The sequence below is a fragment of the Condylura cristata genome, unplaced genomic scaffold (assembly GCF_000260355.1).
Source record: "Condylura cristata isolate star-nosed mole 26May11 unplaced genomic scaffold, ConCri1.0 scaffold00029, whole genome shotgun sequence".
NCBI lineage: Eukaryota > Metazoa > Chordata > Mammalia > Eulipotyphla > Talpidae > Condylura > Condylura cristata.
In genome coordinates this window covers 25,805,342-25,823,596 of record NW_004567130.1, presented here as the reverse complement: position 1 = coordinate 25,823,596, position 18,255 = coordinate 25,805,342, and the positions used below count along the sequence as shown (strand labels likewise).

At 50.1% G+C, this 18,255-nt stretch overlaps 1 protein-coding gene across 1 annotated transcript in view; it reads right to left on the bottom strand.

Annotated features, from left to right (window-relative positions):
* CUX2 (cut-like homeobox 2) overlaps window positions 1-18,255 on the bottom strand; it is a 195,402-nt gene that overhangs the window by 126,387 nt on the left and 50,760 nt on the right. Inside the window, exon 2 of the mRNA XM_012730883.1 lies at window positions 12,755-12,843. Within this exon, the coding sequence (XP_012586337.1) occupies window positions 12,755-12,757 (3 nt within the window). The 5' untranslated portion in view covers window positions 12,758-12,843. The remainder of the gene's footprint in view (window positions 1-12,754; window positions 12,844-18,255) is intronic.

Genomic DNA, 18,255 nt, shown 5'->3' with positions numbered 1-18,255 from the left:
TAAGCGGCTCCCAGATCGCTTCTCCCCATCAGAAGCTGGCAGATACATCTGTGCGCAGAGCGAGACTGGCATCTGCTGGTCCTCATGCCAAGCCCCCCCGCGGCCGGCCTGCTGTGGGGGGAGGGGCTCGGCTCCCGGCAGCTGGAGCCCAGCTTCTCCAGGCTTCCACAGCCCAGGCTAGAGCTCCACGGAGCACCCCAGAGGCTAAGGCACTTGCCCAAAGCCCCGCAGCCAGGCTGGGCTGGGCGACCTGGCTGCATGGGGCCTGGAGCCCGCGGCGGGCCCGACCCCTCGCTCCTGCGCCGCGCTCACCCCGAGGTAAGCCCTGAGCAGGCGGCGCCGGTCAACAACTACAGGGCACTTACTGTATGGCAGCACGAGCCCCTCCCATCCACGCGGGGCCGGTGTCAGGCCACGCCTGACTTACAGAGGGCGAAACGGGGACACTGGGTGTCTGCTGGGGTCTCCCGGCCCGCGAGACGTGTGTCCGCAGTAGGGGCCGGGGGTGACGTGGCTCGGCACCCCTCACAGCCTTCACCAGTCACACCCCATTACACAGCATGATGGCACAGCAGCGCCCACTGGCCATCGGGCCACCAGCGGGTCAGGGCAGGGGCGCCCTGGTGGCGGTCGGCTGCCCCTTCTTGCAGAAGAGGAAACAAGGGGTGTCCAGAGCTTGGTTTTTACCATCAAGCACAAACCACAACGCCCTTTACACACCAGGAGACTCAGCAGTCTCAGAATCCACCGTCACCTCAAGTGCGGCCGCTCTCTGACGCGGTCTGCAGAATATTCCGGGAGGAAGAACAGGGGGCGACTGGGTCGGGCAGGGAAGGGGCCAGGCGAATGGGGCCTGAACAGCTGCAGCTGAACCATCGGGATGACAGGTTCGGGTGTACGTCTCTGTCTGTGGGTGTTTGAGACGCGCCCCTCGTAGTTGCTTTAAAGAATCGCATTGCGGGGCCCCTCCCCGGTGGCCTAGTGGGTTCAAGCTATCCACAGCCACTGCAGCAGTTCAATTCCCCACCGGGGAGGTGACCCACAGGGCACAGCAGACCTCTCCCGTGCTGCTGCCCCCTCAGCAGTGTATTTCGGTCAGTCCACCAGTTCTGCTCCCCACTCTGTCTCTGGTGAACTCTCTCACCCTCACACCTCTGGCCTGTACCCCAGTTCTTGTAGGCATAGATAAATAAATCTCTAAAAAACCCCGTTATAAAAAAAAAAATCCCATCGCCCAGGGATAACCTCTAGCAATATTTGGCATCTTCCCTTGTTGGTCATTCCAAGAAAGGGGCGGGCTTGACTTGAATCTGATGTATTATCCCTAGATATTATTGCAGGGAAATTCTATCGGTCGTCAATGTTCTTACTTGTACAGGTAGCCGGCACTGGGAACCCAAGCCAATGCCTCTTGCCCTCCCAGCTGCCCCCGAGGCCAAACTCCATCTCCTCCTGACCCCCTGAGACTTCCCAAGACCCTCGAAGACACTTGTCCTGGTGATACGCTCCCACAAGCAAGCCTGAAGCCAGGCCCCCCACCTGCCGGCCGGTACCCCGGCTCCCCTTCGCTCACGGCCCCTCACGTGTGGCCTCCCATTCCCACAGAACGCCAGCTCCATGCCGGGCAGCAGGGCATTCCCTTCCCGCCACGGCAGCCCCAGCGCACTGGCACACACTAGATGCGCGGCAAACCGGCCTTTCGGGCACACGGCCCCAGTCACGCCTCTGCGCGAGGCTCTAGGGGGCTCCCGTGGTCCCGGGGGGCCAGGCATGTCCCTGTGATGTCCCTAGACAGATTCTGCATTCCGGTGATACTGAACCGGCCATGGAGACCTGAGCCAGCAAAGGGCCCTCTGTAGGAGTCCCCTTTCCCAGTCAGTTTTCCCGGTAGGTTTGCCTTGTCCGCCTCCTCCAAGAAGCCTTCCCTGACTGCTCTAGGCAGAACTGAGTTGATTTCCCTGAGGCTCTTCCACTACTGTATCAGTGCCCACATCACTCCAGCTGCATATTTGGCTCAACACCATCAATCGCCTGAATCTGCTGTGGGACCTACATGTCGGCCTCTCGAACCCAATCTCTCTGTGTACACACACGCGTGTGCACGCACACGCACACACATGCGCACACACACACACACACACACACACACACCTCTGTTGGTCTCTGGAGAACACTGACTAATGCAGATTTTGGTGCTGGAAGAGGTTCTAAAGGAACAGGATTTTGTTGTTGTTGTTGTTAATTTTATAATAGTTTCTTTTTACATATTTTTGTGCATTTTTCTCAGTTGCAATCCCCTAGGGTTTCCCATAGGAACAGGATTTTAAGAATGAGCTTTTTGAATTGATTCTGGGGGTTCTGGAATTGGTTCCCAACCCGACTAGACTTGAGGATCCCACTGCCTCAGTGTCAGCAGTAAGGAGAGCAGGACCGTCCACGCGCAGAAGAGGCTGTAAGTGTCCCCACTGGACACTCCTAATCTCACCATCGTAAGAAGTGTGCACGCTCTGCCACATCGCTGTGGCAAACTATGAACAAAGGAGACAGGACCAAGCGGGGGGAAACTGAAGAGCCACTTAGGCGACCCAAAACTCTCAGGGTCTGGACAGAACCCTCGTTCCCTGCAGCTGCTGGGCTGACACAGCTGAAGCGCAAGGCCAAAGGTCTACCCTGAGCCACCCACGGCCTCACGGATACTAACGCCAGTATGAAGACACTGCCTTGGAAAGGACACCCCAAATGACGGCGGGGGGCACGTGGGGGCACCGACGAAGACACTGGGCCCCTAAATGCTGACGCGTTCTTGGTCAGTGGGAAGACAGTGGGGGTCAGTGACCGCCCATCCCTGAGGGGTCTTACCCTCTACTCCTGAGGCAGGTGGTGCACAAGGCAAAGCCTATCTCCCCAGGACACAACCCACCCTGTTTCTACACTGAAGTCCCAGCAGACCCTGTGAGGTACAAAATGGGACCCATGCGGGGTACACTACCCTCTCAAAGACCTGGAGCTTCCCAATGTAGGCAGAAGTCTCCGTGGGAAAGGAAAGGATGTGGCATAATGGTGGAAGGAACAGAAACGTGGATCGGGTTGAACTTACTGACACGGTTTACTAAGCAGAAATTCCGCGCTGAAGGCGGCGGCCTGGAGGTGAGGAAGGGCTCCCACTGGCTGGCTGGCTGGCTGCAGCGTGAACCCAAGAGCTGCCACAGGGGCGGGGTGGGGACTCTGGGCCTGCACTGGCTGGCCGCAGAGGGGCGGCAAGGCTTAGGGAGAACGGGATGCGAGAACGAACTTGTCCTCTTCAGATTTACCCGCCCACCCTGGGAGGGCCCAGAAGTCAGACCTTTCATCACCAGGGAGACATTCATTTGTAAGGGGATGCCTGGCGGCCTCGGGGCGGCAAGGACCGTGTTCGCTCCAGGTCGGACCTCTCAGTGGAGACCCCCTCATTAAATTGGGAACCCAAAATGCAATGGGAGTCGCTGGGCCCCAGGATGGTCAGACTGGGCACTCGGCCACCAAGGGCAAGGTGGCATGGGGGCCCGATGGGCAGCGGTCACAGATGCAATCAGAAGTCAGATTCTTGCAGACCCGTGGCCCATCGACCACGGTGCTTCCAGCCGCGCAAGTGACAGGAAGCCCCTAGTTCCCACTCGACCTGTGCCGAGAGGATGCCCCAGGTCACATGCACAAGCGTCTGGGCCATAAACAAAGAGTCACGGCCTGCAAGAGTCCCCAGATGTGAGCCAGTTTATAGACCCAGGGGCCTGTCCTCTCGAAAGAGGCTCCTGGCGCACTACTGAAAAGTCACACTGTTAGGGCTCCTCCGGCCGCCCCCGGGGTCCCCGGCCTTTTGCCAGGGTAACTGTGCACTGGGAGAAGAAAACACTCAAGACATTTCGAGGCTACTGGCTCTGAAGCGACGAATCCCAGGAGACCCCAGTGGCACCAAGGTTCAGCAGGCCAGTGGGGGCTGTGATGGCCAGGCAGTGAGTGGGGCTTTAGCTCAGGTCGACTCACAGAGCGCCCAGTGGGCCCCTGAGCCCATCTTGCAGTTCCTCCCCCAGGTCTGGCCCACTGGGTGGCGGACAGATGTACCTAGCAGCTAACAATTCCTCCTGCTATTTTCCTAACCAGTGGGGGGGCCTCCTTGTACCACGATGGGGAAGACCAGCAGAAGCCAGGAGCACTGTGTCCACCTGGGAAAACAGCAAACGCAGAGCAGCATGGCTTCCCTGAGGAATGACCCATGGGCGAGGCGAGGCCGCCAGGGTCTTGAGGATGCAGGACCGGGCTCCATCAGATCTCCTGCCTGCCCACGCGGGCGGCCAGAATGACCTTGGGGAATGACAGTGGATGAGCCTAGCTGGATGGCTCCAGTGGCAGCTGCTGTACCAGATGTGGTTTCCCTGAGCAAATGAACACATCCCTGGTAGCTGGTAGGCAGCTATTGATCTGACAAATGCTTTTTCTCCATACCTATCGATAAGGTCCATCAGAAGCAGTTAGCTTTCAGCTGCAAGGCCAGAAATATATATTCACTGGCCAACCACAGAGGTAGATCAACCCTTCAGCCCTAAGTCACAAGGATCTTGAGTATGTTTCCTCCCACATGACATAAGATATGACCTTGTCCATGACTTTGATGACACTGTGTTGACTGGACCTTGTTAGCAAGAAGGGGTGACTACTCTAGGTTTAGTGGTAAGACTTGGGGTTAAGGAGCAACTAACTACTCTAGACTGAGTGGTCAGACTTGGTTGTTAGAGGACAGATAGTAAGTCTGACAAAAATTCAGGGGCATTTCACTTCAGTGAAATTTCTAGGGATTCAGGAAATTTAGACATGTTGACAAGATATCCCTTCAAAGTGGGGAGGAGTACAAATTGCTGCATCTGCTCCTGCCTACAGCCCTTCCCCTCTCCCAACAGGACACAGCACCTAGTAGACAGGATGCCCAGATATTAGATCAAGCATTATTGTGGTGTGAGGGTGTTTGAGGATTAACACTGAGATTAACATTTAAATTGCTGGACTCAGTGAAGCAGATTGCCCTGCCCAATGTGGTGGGCCTTATCTCATCAGTCGAAGGTCTACACAGAGCAAAGGACGGACCCTCCCACTATGAAGGATAATGCCTCCTGCCTGGTTTTTGAGCTGGACCACTTTTTTTCTTCCTGCCTTTGGATTCAAACAGAAACACTGGCTCTTCTTGGATCTCAAGTCTGCTGACTTTCAGACTGGAACTTAAACCATTGCCTTTCTTGGTTCTCAGGCCTTTGGCCATTAGCTGGAACTACACTAAAAACTCCCCTGGGTCCCCTGCTTGCCAAGCACACATCTCAGGGTTTCTCAGCCTTCATTAGAGTGTGAGCCAGTTCCTAAAGCACACCCATGTACATACATACATACATACATACATATCCTGTGGATTCTGGTTCTCTGGAGAACTTTACTAGTGGAGTTCAAGATCTGGTAGTGTATTTGCCCTCTACAGGTATGTTTTTCTTAGCTTCTACTGTCACTCAAAGATTAAGGATTTTATACCCAAAATCCCTTTTTAAAAATGGGAAGATCTAACCACACTGTGCTTTGGTAATCACTCATTAGAGTCATCAATCTGGGCATCCAGCTCTAGTTAGCCACAGTCTCCACCACTCTCTATAGCCTTGCAGCTGTTCTTTCTTTCTCAATAAAACCAACTTGCAGGAACCTACGTTTGCAGCTTCTGCTTCACATACTCCCCCCTTGCTCTATAAATGCAGAGACCACACGACTGTTCACAGCACATCTGTCACATCCAGTATAACGTGTGCCACAGACCTAGTGCTCAGTATGTTAGCTGAATGAATAAATGGACGAAGTGAGTGAGCAATCCCCAAATCCAGGATTAAAAGCCACAAGTACCACGAGATACAGCAACAGCAGCTCCCTTCCAAACGAACTCAGTACAGCCTGAGAGATGAGGAGGGATGATCCAGGTATGCAGAGTGTGTGGTGAAGGGTTTGACTCTGAAAAGTCTGGCGGTTCCTCAAAATGCTGGACAGAGAATTCCATATGACCCAGCAACTCCACTACTGCCGTAGACCACAAAGAACTGAAAACAGGCATTCAAATAAGTATATGTGTATGTATGTATGCACACACACACACACACACACACACACACGTGCATAGCACTGCTCACAATAGCCAAAAGGAAGAAAAACAGAGTGACTGTCAGCAGATGGACAAAAACACGGTCCTTCTTGACAATGGAATATGATTCAGCCATCAGAAGGCATAAAGTACTGATACATGTCGTATATCCCGTTTGCCAGATGAAAGGAGCCAGATACAAAGGGCCCACAGTGAGCAGATCCAGGGACTTACATTTGCCAGGGGCTGTGGCAGACGGTGCACAGGGCTAGGAGGCCGGGGGCTTCCTCTTGGGGTGATGAAATGCTGTGGAACTAGACAGAGCTGGAGATGGCACAACCTGGGGAATGCACTAAATGCGCTGAATTGTTCACTTCAAAGTGGTTAATTTTGTGTCATGTCAATTTCATCTACATTAAAAAAAAAAACAACAAAAAGACCTGCTGGAGGTGCCTGTGCAGGTTCCTCTCCCGGTCCTGACATTTGCCAGCTGTGGGAGCTTCACCCACTCAGTCTCAGTTTTTTAGACGTAAAACAAGACCCGGAACAGCACCACCCTCAGGACACGGTGAGCGAGCGCAGAGACACTTCACAAGGCCCAGCGAGCGAGCGAGTGCCGCTGGCCGGGCTCACTCTGGGGTACTGCCTCTCCTGGTTCCTTCAAACTGGGTCAGCCAGAGGTACTGAGCCTCCTGGGGACCCAGCCAGGACCCAGCTAGGACTCCCAGACCCCGTGGCTGCATCTGGTCCCAAAGAAGGGATCACACGTCGCATGACACAGGCGCCATCATTAGGGAGGGAGACGGTTACTATCGAGCATGGCTGGCCTGGGCTTCTGCTGCAGCACCCTCTGCACTAGTTACTGCTTTAAAGAAGCTCAGGACGGTGGGCAGATAGCTGAGCACCCCAATCTACTTCCCCGTATGGCCCCCAAACCGTGTATCTGCGTGACACCCTCGGGCATTATTTATTGCTGGTGTAAACTGGCAGGGTCTCCCCTGGTGCTGAACTCTTCCCCTGGCTTGTTTCTTTCCAGAAGATCCCAGACTGGGGGCCCAGCCTTGCAGACGCCAACAGAACAATCTTCTTTCAACAGCATTAATTATCTGTATGGCTTTCCATAACAACAAAAGAAAAAAATCTTGACCCCCACGCCTGCCAATATTTAAGGCACTCAGAGAGGGAAATCCTTTTATCTTTGCATCTCCCAGAGCAGTTGGTTTGATGAAACATCCTTCCCATCCCCCTTCTCCCTTTTTATAATCCGAACTTTCTGGCCTGATTAATTCTCCCCAGCTCCGTAAAGGGCTGTGTATACTCTGGAGTGTTGACTTGATTTTCTTCTATAAAAACATCCTCGCAAGAAATTAAAACAGCTTAGTCCAGCCTTGCTCTAGAAGCTACTTGTAAAGAGTCTTTATTCCTCAGTAAAGAGAGGGAGGGGGTGGAAATGAAAAGATTTGTAGGGTAGCCCAGAATGGGAGCAGAGAAAGTGGAAAATGGAATATGAGTTGAGAAGATTTCTTTATTTTAAATTAAAGTTAAGGATTAAAGGCATCAGGCTTTCAAGAGTTATGGTGAAAGGCTTTTTAGCAGTCCCAAGTGGACGGGCCATAATCTGCTTTTTAAATGGCTATATTTAGACCACAGAGCACTCAAGCAGTCGAACCAGAAGCTTCCAGCAGGGGACTGGCTGTGGGCAGGACAGAGGCTGGTGTTTTGATATTAGCTGTGAAGATGCGACTTAAACACCTACGGCGACATGTTCTGAGGAGCATCAAGTGCCTGGAGATAGCAGGTGCATCAAAATATCAGCGGAAGGGTCTGGGGAGGTTCATGCTAAGAGTAAACCCAAGAATTCGGAAAGGCAAGACCTCCCCACAAAAGCCCCTCCACTCAAGGGGTGTCTGCTTCTCACCTGCGGGGACACTTCTGAGGAAAGCGCCTTGGCTTATAACGTCTGTGGATGTTTTGAGTTGAACAATTATCTTCAGACCAATGTGTGGATAAAGTCAGGCAAGGAGGGGTTATTGGGAGGGGGTGCAGTCACTTCCCTCTCTGTCTCCCAGATGCGGCTCCATGATCTCATTTACTGGAATTCACCTCTGTGGGGGTCAAGGGGGTGTGGGGAGGCAGTAAAGGGTATTTGGGGTGGAGGACAGCACACACTAAATCAATATGGTAAAGAAAGATTCGCCCCAAAATGAGAGTGCCAAGGTAGCGCCCCCAGCCCCCTGCGGCTTAGACAGGGCTTGTTTGTGTCTGAAATAAAACACCTCTGTGGGAGCCACCCAAGAGCGACTCCTGGAAATCTGCAGGGTGGGGGAGGTGCAGGCGTCCTGCACTGAGCACTTGGGTTTCGGAGCCAGCAAGGCCTCCCGGGCCGCGGTTTGGTTTTTGTTCATTACTGGAAGCACGAGTAAGTGTTCGAAAATCAAAAGTGACAATGACCCAACTTGCAGAGCAACATAATCCTCTCCCAGGAAGCGAAAACACGTTCCCCACATTTATCTCAAATTGCGAATCAAAGCCGACCCCGGCAAATCTACACTAATCTCCAGCAGCCTGTAACTCTAAAGGGGCTTAAATGAGACCAGACTTCTATGGACACTTCCTTCCTTACCAGGACTCTGGAGAGAAGGCGTCGAAAGATTTCATGACAGAGGGGCTGGGGAGGCTGTGAGCCACCAGGCTTCCCACAGACAGGGCTTCTCAACAGTCCCGCACTCCGGGGGCCCTGAGAAGCAGCAGGGACAAGAAGGGCCCCCGAGATACTGAGGTCCCCTGCAGATAGCGAACGGTGGCTGTTTGCGGTGGCTCTGAATGGAAGGAGTCGTGACTGACTTAATCGACATGATCCCCAGGCTATGGGAAGTCTCACAAAGCACATCGGGACACTCCAGACTCTCATCCATTCGTCCTTTATCCACGCCATGTTCACTGGGCACCCGCCATGTGGCCAAGCCCTGCTCACAGTACCAGGGTTTGAGAACTACACAGGATCCTGGTGATTACACAGGATCCTGGAGGATCCTAGTCCCTAGAGAATCCAGGACACTCAAGCCAGCAGCTTATCCAGTGTAGGAGCTGGATAAGTGGGATGTGGGTTTCTCCAAGACATTCTCTCTTTTCCAGGACATTTGAAAGTTACCAGAATAAAACTTTTGGAAAAATTAATACAGGCTAACTTATTTGATGGATTTGTTTAGCCAACATACATTTGTCAAAGGGGGCTTCAGGGCCTGGCACTAAGCCAGGAGGACAAGACAGAGAAGGTCTCCCCTGCAAAGAACCCAGGCTAGGGAGAGAGATTTTTCACCTACTAGGTTGGTGAGTTGGGTTCTCCAGCTCAACAGACCAAGCCTGTCAGCGAAGCGGGAATAGTCAAGGTGACTGTGCGCCTCAAGCATGGTCACAGGCTGCAAACTCTGGCCTGGGGGCCAGATCCACTCACCTTATGGGTCAATAAAGTTTTACTGGTACACAGGAGACCTTCTCCTCTAATGTCTGTCTCTGGCTGTATTCACACCACTTAAACAAACACTAAATAAAAATAGTGATTCCTGTCCCACTAAAGAAAAAAGTGTGCCAGCTCTCACCCTACAGTCGTTTTTTGTTTGGGAGAATGTTGTTGGGAAAGCTGAAAACCTCTCCCCTGAGTGAAGTCACCAACCCCCGATGTTGCCTTCTTTGGGAGCACAAGTTTTCTACATGTTGACTTGAAGCTACGGTGCTCTGCTCTGGCCTTTACTGGAAAGACTTAAAAAGACGTCCGTGCAGGCCACACGTCTGTGATAATATCAGCCCTTGGCAGTGAGTCTTGCGAAAAAGAAGTGTGTGTTTTTTAAAGTTGAGAAGCGGAGTCTCGAAGGGAGGGCCTGCGCCTGCAGTAAGTTTTCAAGGATGAATGCAGACTGCAGGTCCAGAGCGGCGGCCTGAAGTCCCCTGGGTGGGCCAGTGGCCCCGTGGCCGCTGGTGAACACAGAACCCCGTCCGGAAAGCAAGGGCACTTCCAGCCCTGGTTGAGGGTCACCGCTCGACAACTGGGGAGCCGGCCGGTGCCCTGATTGGTAGCCTTCGCCAATTTCGTGGTGTCGATCTTCCTGCCACGGCCAATTTCAGCCCAGCTACTGGGCATCTGTGAGTGTGGAGCTAGGGAAAGATGTACAGCGGCTCCATCTATCACACCGTATTTCTATCATCCAGATATGAAAGATGCGAATCACCATGAGAGAGTATAATAGTAAATAATTAGGAATGATGAGGCTTTTGAGTATTTATCATCTTGGTTTGAGATAGATGTATTTAACTGTAGTAACTTTAAAGGAACTTAAATAATGTTTTGTGAAAGTTCTGGAAATTTAACGTTTGGTTCTTGCGGGCTGGTACGAGTTGGTTCTACTACCACAGACACTTGGGGACTCAGGGGCCAAGAGTGTAGAGATGTCTACAAAGCACAACAATGGGGGAGGTTTAGCTGGCCATGACTAATGGACTTTACATGGGGAATCTAGCAACCAAGGCCTGCTGCTTCCTGGCAGGATGGTGGTGGGCATGTCGGATCTCTTCCCTGAGTCTCAGATTGTTCATCTACTAATTAACGGGGTTATTATAGGGGCAGTGCAGTCAAGACAGCCTGGGGTCAAATGCTAGTTTCATCACTTCGTTGCTGTGTGACCTTGAACAAGTAACACCCCCTCTCTGAACTTCATTTTCCTCCTCTGTAAAATGGGGGCAATTACAGGGAGTTCACAATGCAGTGGATGGCGGGGTTAAAGGTGTTCTTCTGGGTAAATGGTACATGGTAAGTGGTAGATAATCAACAAAGGATCAGATGGATTACCTGCTGTTTATTGGATTCTTATCACCAAATATTTCTGGCTCTATCCCTTCTGTTGCACTTCTTGACTACTGTGCTTGAATGAGATCATGTGACAAGCTCTGTCCAGCGAGCCGGAAGCAGAAGTGATATGTCACTTCTAAGACAGAGCATTTTACTGCTGCCACCAGACTCTCCATAGCAGGCCATCCACTAGAAGAGTGAAAACCACATGAAAGCTGGTGGTGGCTCAGTTAGACTGGGTCCCTGAATAACTGATGAGCAGCACCATGGCCCGCTTGCATGGACATCAGCCAGGGGACATGTCATGGGAGCAAGAAGTACATCTTTGTTGCATTATGCTATTGTGATTAGGGGGTCTCTTGTTACTGCAGTGTAATATAGCCTATAATGACTGCCACACTGCTAAATAAATAGTGTTTATTACTACTATTCCGAGTGTCTCTAGGTTCCAAAAACACAATTGTCACCCCAAACATGCTCTCTATCCATAACCTATATCATATGCCTCTAACAGGAAAATTTGAGCTACTAGTGCCTCATTGACAGGGTGGAAGGAACAAAACATAGTTTGATTCACCAAACACCTAAACTTGAACTGAGCTAATTAGAAAACTAATCACACCAGTTCTCTGAGCCTCAGTGAGTTGCTCTGAGATATGGGATTATAATCATATTTATAATAATCATATTATAATCATATTTGCTCTCACTTTGCCAGTTGTGCAATCATGAGCTAGTGCACTCCATAAGACATAAGCTATTATCTCCAGAGGAAATTACAATCTGACTGTGATAAAGTTAGATGATTCCGAATGCTCTTCATCAAGCTCCTAAGAACTCCAGTTTGGTTTTTGCTATGCTTGTATAAACCATTTCTAGATCTACTTTGAAGAAACGGTAGCATGGTCTCCTTCAAAAGCACAGCACAGGACTGTCATTCCCTCTATTGCTCATCTTTCTCAGAATTGCTAACATTCTACAATGCACCTCAGCCACTTGTCCCAACAATCTCACTCTTCAGAAAGGTCTTCCTAAAGTCTTCCTTAGAAATGCTTACCCTAGGGATCTGACTAACATTGGCACCTACCTATGGACTTGTAATCAAAATGAAGAATGAAACCTGTATCTCCAGGGAATGTCCACAAACTAATTTGCTAACAACATAACACTCCTCCACTGCCAATTTCTTAAACCTTTTTTTTTTTTAAAAGAGACTCTTAATTTCATCACTTTGTCCTCACCACTTCTCGACATTTTGCAGGCTTTGGCATTTCCTAATTATGAACAAAGCCTAATTCAATCAAGATTCTGCCACTGGTTTTTCAAATGCTCCAACTGATGCTGTGAAAGCAACACCTTTTTTTTTCTAATAAATTAAACTTCTGTATTATAATCATTACCTAAAAATTCTCTGTAGATATACAATTTCATTTTTAAAAAATTATAATTACACACATCTACCTGTCAAGTAATAAGAATTCTCAACATATACTACACTGCATGTCAGCAGGAGCTATGAATTAGGCAGAAGGCCAAAAAAGTGGTGGGAGAATGAGGCCCTCGTTTCTCTGTTAGCGGCAGAGACCAAGGTGTGCACTGAACCAAGACTGACAACAGCCAGGAAGTGTGGCTCTATGCCAGTGGATCAGGAGGTCATTCTTCATTCATTCATGCCATCCTGTAAACAAGGCAGGTAATCTCTGTCCTTATAGAATTTATGGTCTAGCCAGAGAGCAAGGCACAAAACAGATAATTACACAAATAATCATTACCATGGTGATAAGGGCCAAGAAGGAACACTGGGCACCAAAGGGTAGAGCAGGAGCTACATCATCTACCGGAGGGGCACTTAAGTTGGTACCTGAAAGAATAATAAGAAGAAATCAGAAGAAGAGCAGGGGAAAGAAAATAGAGATATACCATGTTCATGGATCGAAAGACTCAATTGTGTGTTAAGAAATTTTCTTCTCTCCAAATTGACCTATTAACTCAATGCAGTCCGAGTCAAAAATTCCAAGAGGTTTTTCTGGGAAGTAACAAGCAAAAAAACAACTTTTATGGAAATTCAAAGGACATAGACTATTCCAAGAAATTCTGAAACAGGAAAACAAGATTGGAGGACAAGCCATCTGATTCAAAAGACTGTGAAGATAGAGTAATCAATAAAGTGTGGTATTGCTATAAGAATAGACATATTGATCAATGCAGCAGAACAAAGAGGCCAGAAATAGACCCACACATAGATATTTATTTGGTTTTTTAAATAAAGGCACTAAAGCAATCTAAAAGGTAAAGGGAAACTTTTAAACAAGTGTTGCTGGAACAACTAGATGTCTATATGGGGGTGGGAGATGACCCTTCAAGCCTTACTTCATACCATACAAGAAAATTAATCTGGAATGATCTGAGATAATAACATAAATGCTACAACAATGAAACTTCCAAGAGAAAACACATGAGGTTAGATACATGATTTGGGGATAGGCAGAGTTCTCAGACAGGGCACAGGAGAAAGAATATTCCCCTGTGGTAAGTGGGAGTGGCATAGGCAATACCTTGAGGAAGGAAGGAAGGAGTTTGGGTGTTTTTCAGGAACTGTAAGAAGGCTGGAGTGTGACAGATCAGATGCATCAACTGCTACAGTGATTTTATAAAAATCTTTAGGAAATGAATCCACAGACTGAGAGAAAATATCTGCAAATCATCTATTTGGCAAAGGACTCATCTCCAGAAAAGTGTAAAGAACTCTGAAAACTAAGCAATAAGAAGAAAATACCACTTTTAAGTGGGTAAAATGTTTGAACAGACACATGACCGAGCAGTTTATATGCATAACAAGTAAGCACATGAGAAGATGTTCAACATCACTAGTCATCAGAGAAAGGTGAATTAAAACCACAATGAGATACCACATATATCTATCAGAATAACTAAAATAGGAAAAAACAACAACAACAACTAAGGGTTGGTGAATACAAGGAACAGTTTACATATTACCAATAGCAAAGCAAAATGACACAACCACTTTAGAAAACAAACTACAGTCACACAAAAACCTGTATGCAAATGTCCATAGCAGCTTCAGACAGAGCTGTCAGAAACTGCAAACAATAAAACATCTTTCAGTGGATGGATGAATGAATAAACAGTGATTTAAATATACAGCGGAATACTACTCAGCAACGAAAAGGGACATCATATCATTTTGTGCAGCAACAAGAAGTCTCAAATGCATTGTGCTAAAGAAAGTAGATTAAAAAAAAAAACTACACACACACACTGCATCATTTCCTTTATATCACACTTTCGCAAAAGGCAAAGCAATGGGGACAGAGGACAGAGTAAGTGGGACCAGGTATACGTGGTAGGGGAACGGTCTGAACAGAAGGGAACAGCGTAGGGGAATTTTAGGGGTGCAGAAACTTCTCCCTATTCCCACTGTAGTCCAACTTCATAGAAATGCATGCTAAAATGAAAAGAAATTCATATCTTTGCATTAGAAGCAAATGCTTCACTGATCATCTCATCACCTGTGAAAGCATCGCCAGGTTCTGCACCACTGACTGGAGGGGCTCAACTTTTTGTTCAGGGCCTCGAAACAGCTTCCCGGGCTCCTTTCCAGCCAGTACCCTGTGCCTACCCATGGTCTTCAGCTCCCTCCACCACGCCAGCTAGCAGGAACCTCAAGCCCTCTGCCTCCAGGCCTTCACTCATGCAGGTGGCGGGGAATGCTTTCCACCCCTCTCTCCTTGAAGAACTCCTATTGGCTCCCGGCGTGAGGCTCAAATGTCACCTCCTTGGATAGTTTATCTGCAGGTATGCTGATGCGAGACCCGAAGGAGGTGCTGGCCAGTACCTCTCAGGTCCAGCTGTCTATGTCCTAAAAGGCTTATCACCTGGGAAAGGGGAGAGGAAGTCACATCTGTCTAGCGGAAACACAGACTTTCTCAGTAAGGCTTATTTTAACCTAAAGGAAATGGTGATCTGGAAACTCTCAAGAGGACAAAGTGCAGCACTCAGGGAGCCCCCTTTAGGGCCTCCAAAGCACACAGCCTGTCCTCAGTTTCTCCAAATCCCCATGTCCCCTGGGTCAAAATTCCAGTGATGAGGCTGCTCCTTCCCCAATCCCAGATGGATGAAGGTAAAAGGGAGGCCCCAGACAACGCTTAAGAGGGATTTCTTAGGCCGTGGCTCTGTGCGTCAGAAATAAAAAGCGGGGTTTCAGCATCGTGCAATTAATGCAGCAAACATTGATTTCTGCACTGTAAGAGGCTGGTTCATTAATTCCAGATGCTCCCACCAGTCAAGTCGAGGTTCGGCTGCTCTGCAAGATGAGGCAAATGAGAATACTGAATTTTAAAATTCCTTTCTGCAGCAACCTTTATTACCAAACAGAGCATAAAACCCACCCACCCAGACTGCTTAATTCTTCCTAAATAATTAACAGCACCTGCTCGCCTCCCGGTTACGCGGCAAAGCCAGCACAGCACTTCATGTCCGAGCAAGCCCTCCTTTGCACAGAAGCCCCGGACCTTGGTCACCCTGTGGCTCAGGAAGTCCAGCGAGGCACAGGAATTGCAGCTACATCGCTGGGTTTTCTTGAAATATCAAGAAAACAGCCTTGGTCCTCCAGGTGTGGTCAACTAAGGTCACGTGCCCCTCGACCCTGGGAGTCTGTCGCAGGATCGGCAATCCCTGCGAAGTCTGAGTGAGCGGCTGCACACACACAGTCCCCAGGTGACTGCCTCCACCTTGGCTGGAGAAACACTGCCTCAGGCAGTCTGTTCCAGAGAGGCGACCAGGAGCACCCCTGACACAGGCTGGCAGAGTAGGGACAACGGCCCCCCGTTTTCTGAGATGCCCAGCCCTGACTTCCTAAGATGCCTTTACACCAAACCTGCCATAAGGCTGTGGCCAAGGCCAAGGTCAGCCACCACTGACCAGCAATGACATCCTGGCCTCGTTCAGAAACCTCAGAAACACAAAGCTGTCGCTGTCTCTCAGAGCGGGCCCCGGACAAACAGCAACCCGCACCCCAAGCCTCCTGGCACCCCAGGGTCAGGGCAGAGCTTTGTGCACGCTGAAGTGTGGGACTGAGATCTTTCTGGCTGAGTCCACTGAGCGGAAATCTGAAGCGCAGCTGATGTCAACGGATGTCACCCCTCTCTCTGCTCCCCTTAGACTCGGCGTAGGTTTAGAGATGGGAAGACCACCTCTGTTTTCTAAATGGGGGAATGGAGTAAAAGTGAATAAATGACTCCCCTTGGGTCATTCACCTGGTACGGGGTTGAGAAAGTGGTGAAGTGATCTCAGCACCAAGCCATCGCCTCGAGCTGCCGATGAGTTCCTTTGGCCAGAGGGTGACAGGCCCCACCCTTCCCTCACCTGGACCCCGTTCTCCGTGCCCCTCCCGCCATCCATACAGTTCACCCAAGAGGAACTCGGGGATGAAACACGCAGTCTTTTGAATTTGGGGGCTCCTTCTCTGCCTCCCCGGGCGTCTCTGTTATCCTGATCAACTCGACGAAGATTTCATGCACCAAATACCACCAGCTCCAGTTGTCATTTCAGGATTCGCCCCGTTTTAATGAATGCCAAAGCTGTTTTTTCACTTGATAGAGCTTGACGAGAGCGACAATCACAGATTAGAGAGAAACTTCTTGCTTTTCAACAAAGGTTAATAAATAGTGACAGCATTAAGTCTATTCTGATTAACTATGCTGAAAGATATTATTGCTGTTTGTAACATGAAATCATTATTGGATTAAGCACAGCATATAAAAATGAAATGTGAGTTTTAATCTCAAACACAGACATGCAGGCTGCGCAGACACGAGCAGGCCCATATTAATTTGTGAGCGGCTGCTGACGAGATACCTCTGCCGCTGGCCTGGCTGGAGCTGGCGGGCCCTCGGCGACCGCCCCTCTTGCCGCCCCCCAGATGCTGAGAGGTGAACTCCCTTTCACTAAGTTGCATCACAGCGAGCGGCTAAACAGAGCATTACGGGGTAGGGCGGCACTCCAATGAGATGAGTGGGAAGCTCGTCCCGAGTTTCAATGACCCCAAAACGCCAAACTCAAGTAAGAAGAGGGCCTGGAGAAAGGGAAGCCCAATCTTGTTGGGGGAGGGGAGGACAGGGGACAGGGGGTCCTGCTGGGTCACGCACCTGGGGCAGGGCCGGAGAAGGATGACCACTACGAGCAAGGCCATGCCTTGCCCCGCCCCCACCCCCATCCGCGGTGGACGCAGGAATGCCCCAGCGGCACGGCGCCGGCCTGAGCACCCTGGTTCCCGGCACGGAGACTGTGACCTCCGCACACCGCCTCCCAGTGCAAGGGCCCACTTCTCTGGCGCAGTATCTGACTGCGAAGCTGGCGCAGGAAACGCACACGGGCAGTGGGAACATCTTCCCTTGCTCTCCAGGACCACTGGAGGGGTCCAAGGAGTCAGGAGCCGGCCAGTAGAGGACCTGACCAGAGGCATCTGCACGTGGTGACGGCTAATGACTGAGGTGGAGGAAGACGCTTCGGCTACACTGGCATCATGATTTGCACGATGCTTCACAATGATATTAAAAAACACACACACAACTCTCACTGGTCACTTATTTTGAAAACTGGCAACTAAAGGTAAAGAACTAAACGTTCATCCTCCTTTTTCTGGCCACACTTTCCTTCAGGATAAATAAATAATTGATGAGGGGTAGTTTCTCTGTAAAGATGTCTTCCAGCTGAGAAAGAGGATGGATGGAATCAACATCTCAACACTTTGCAGCCCTCATGAATTAATGGACCCAGGCAAAGAGTACCAGTGGGCATGCAACCAGCAGATGAGGAGCTGGTGGGAGACTTGACACTGGGTGGATCTGGCTGACAGCTCCCGAACCCGCCCATCAATCTCAATGTCAGAGCAAGGGAGACAGCCAGGCCTGGTGTGCTCCTGGCAGAGGGCACCCGGCCACCACGATGTGGTCTTGCCAGAAAGATGGAAGCAGCGCCTGACCTGGCCTCTGCAGTGGCTCCTTCGCAGCTGCCCCAGGGGAAGAAGGGGAGGACTAAATGACACCCAGGAACCTGCTCAGCCAGCCCATGGAGGCAAACTCTATGGGCCATTGCCGTATGTCAGCAAGAAAACGGAGGAGGTGGAAGAAAGGTGGAGGGAAAGGGGGTGTGAGGAAGGGAGAGGCAGGAAAGGGGAAAAAGAAATGAAACAGTCTCTAATGATATAAGTAAATGACTGGATGGATGGGTGAGTGGATGGGTGGATGGATGG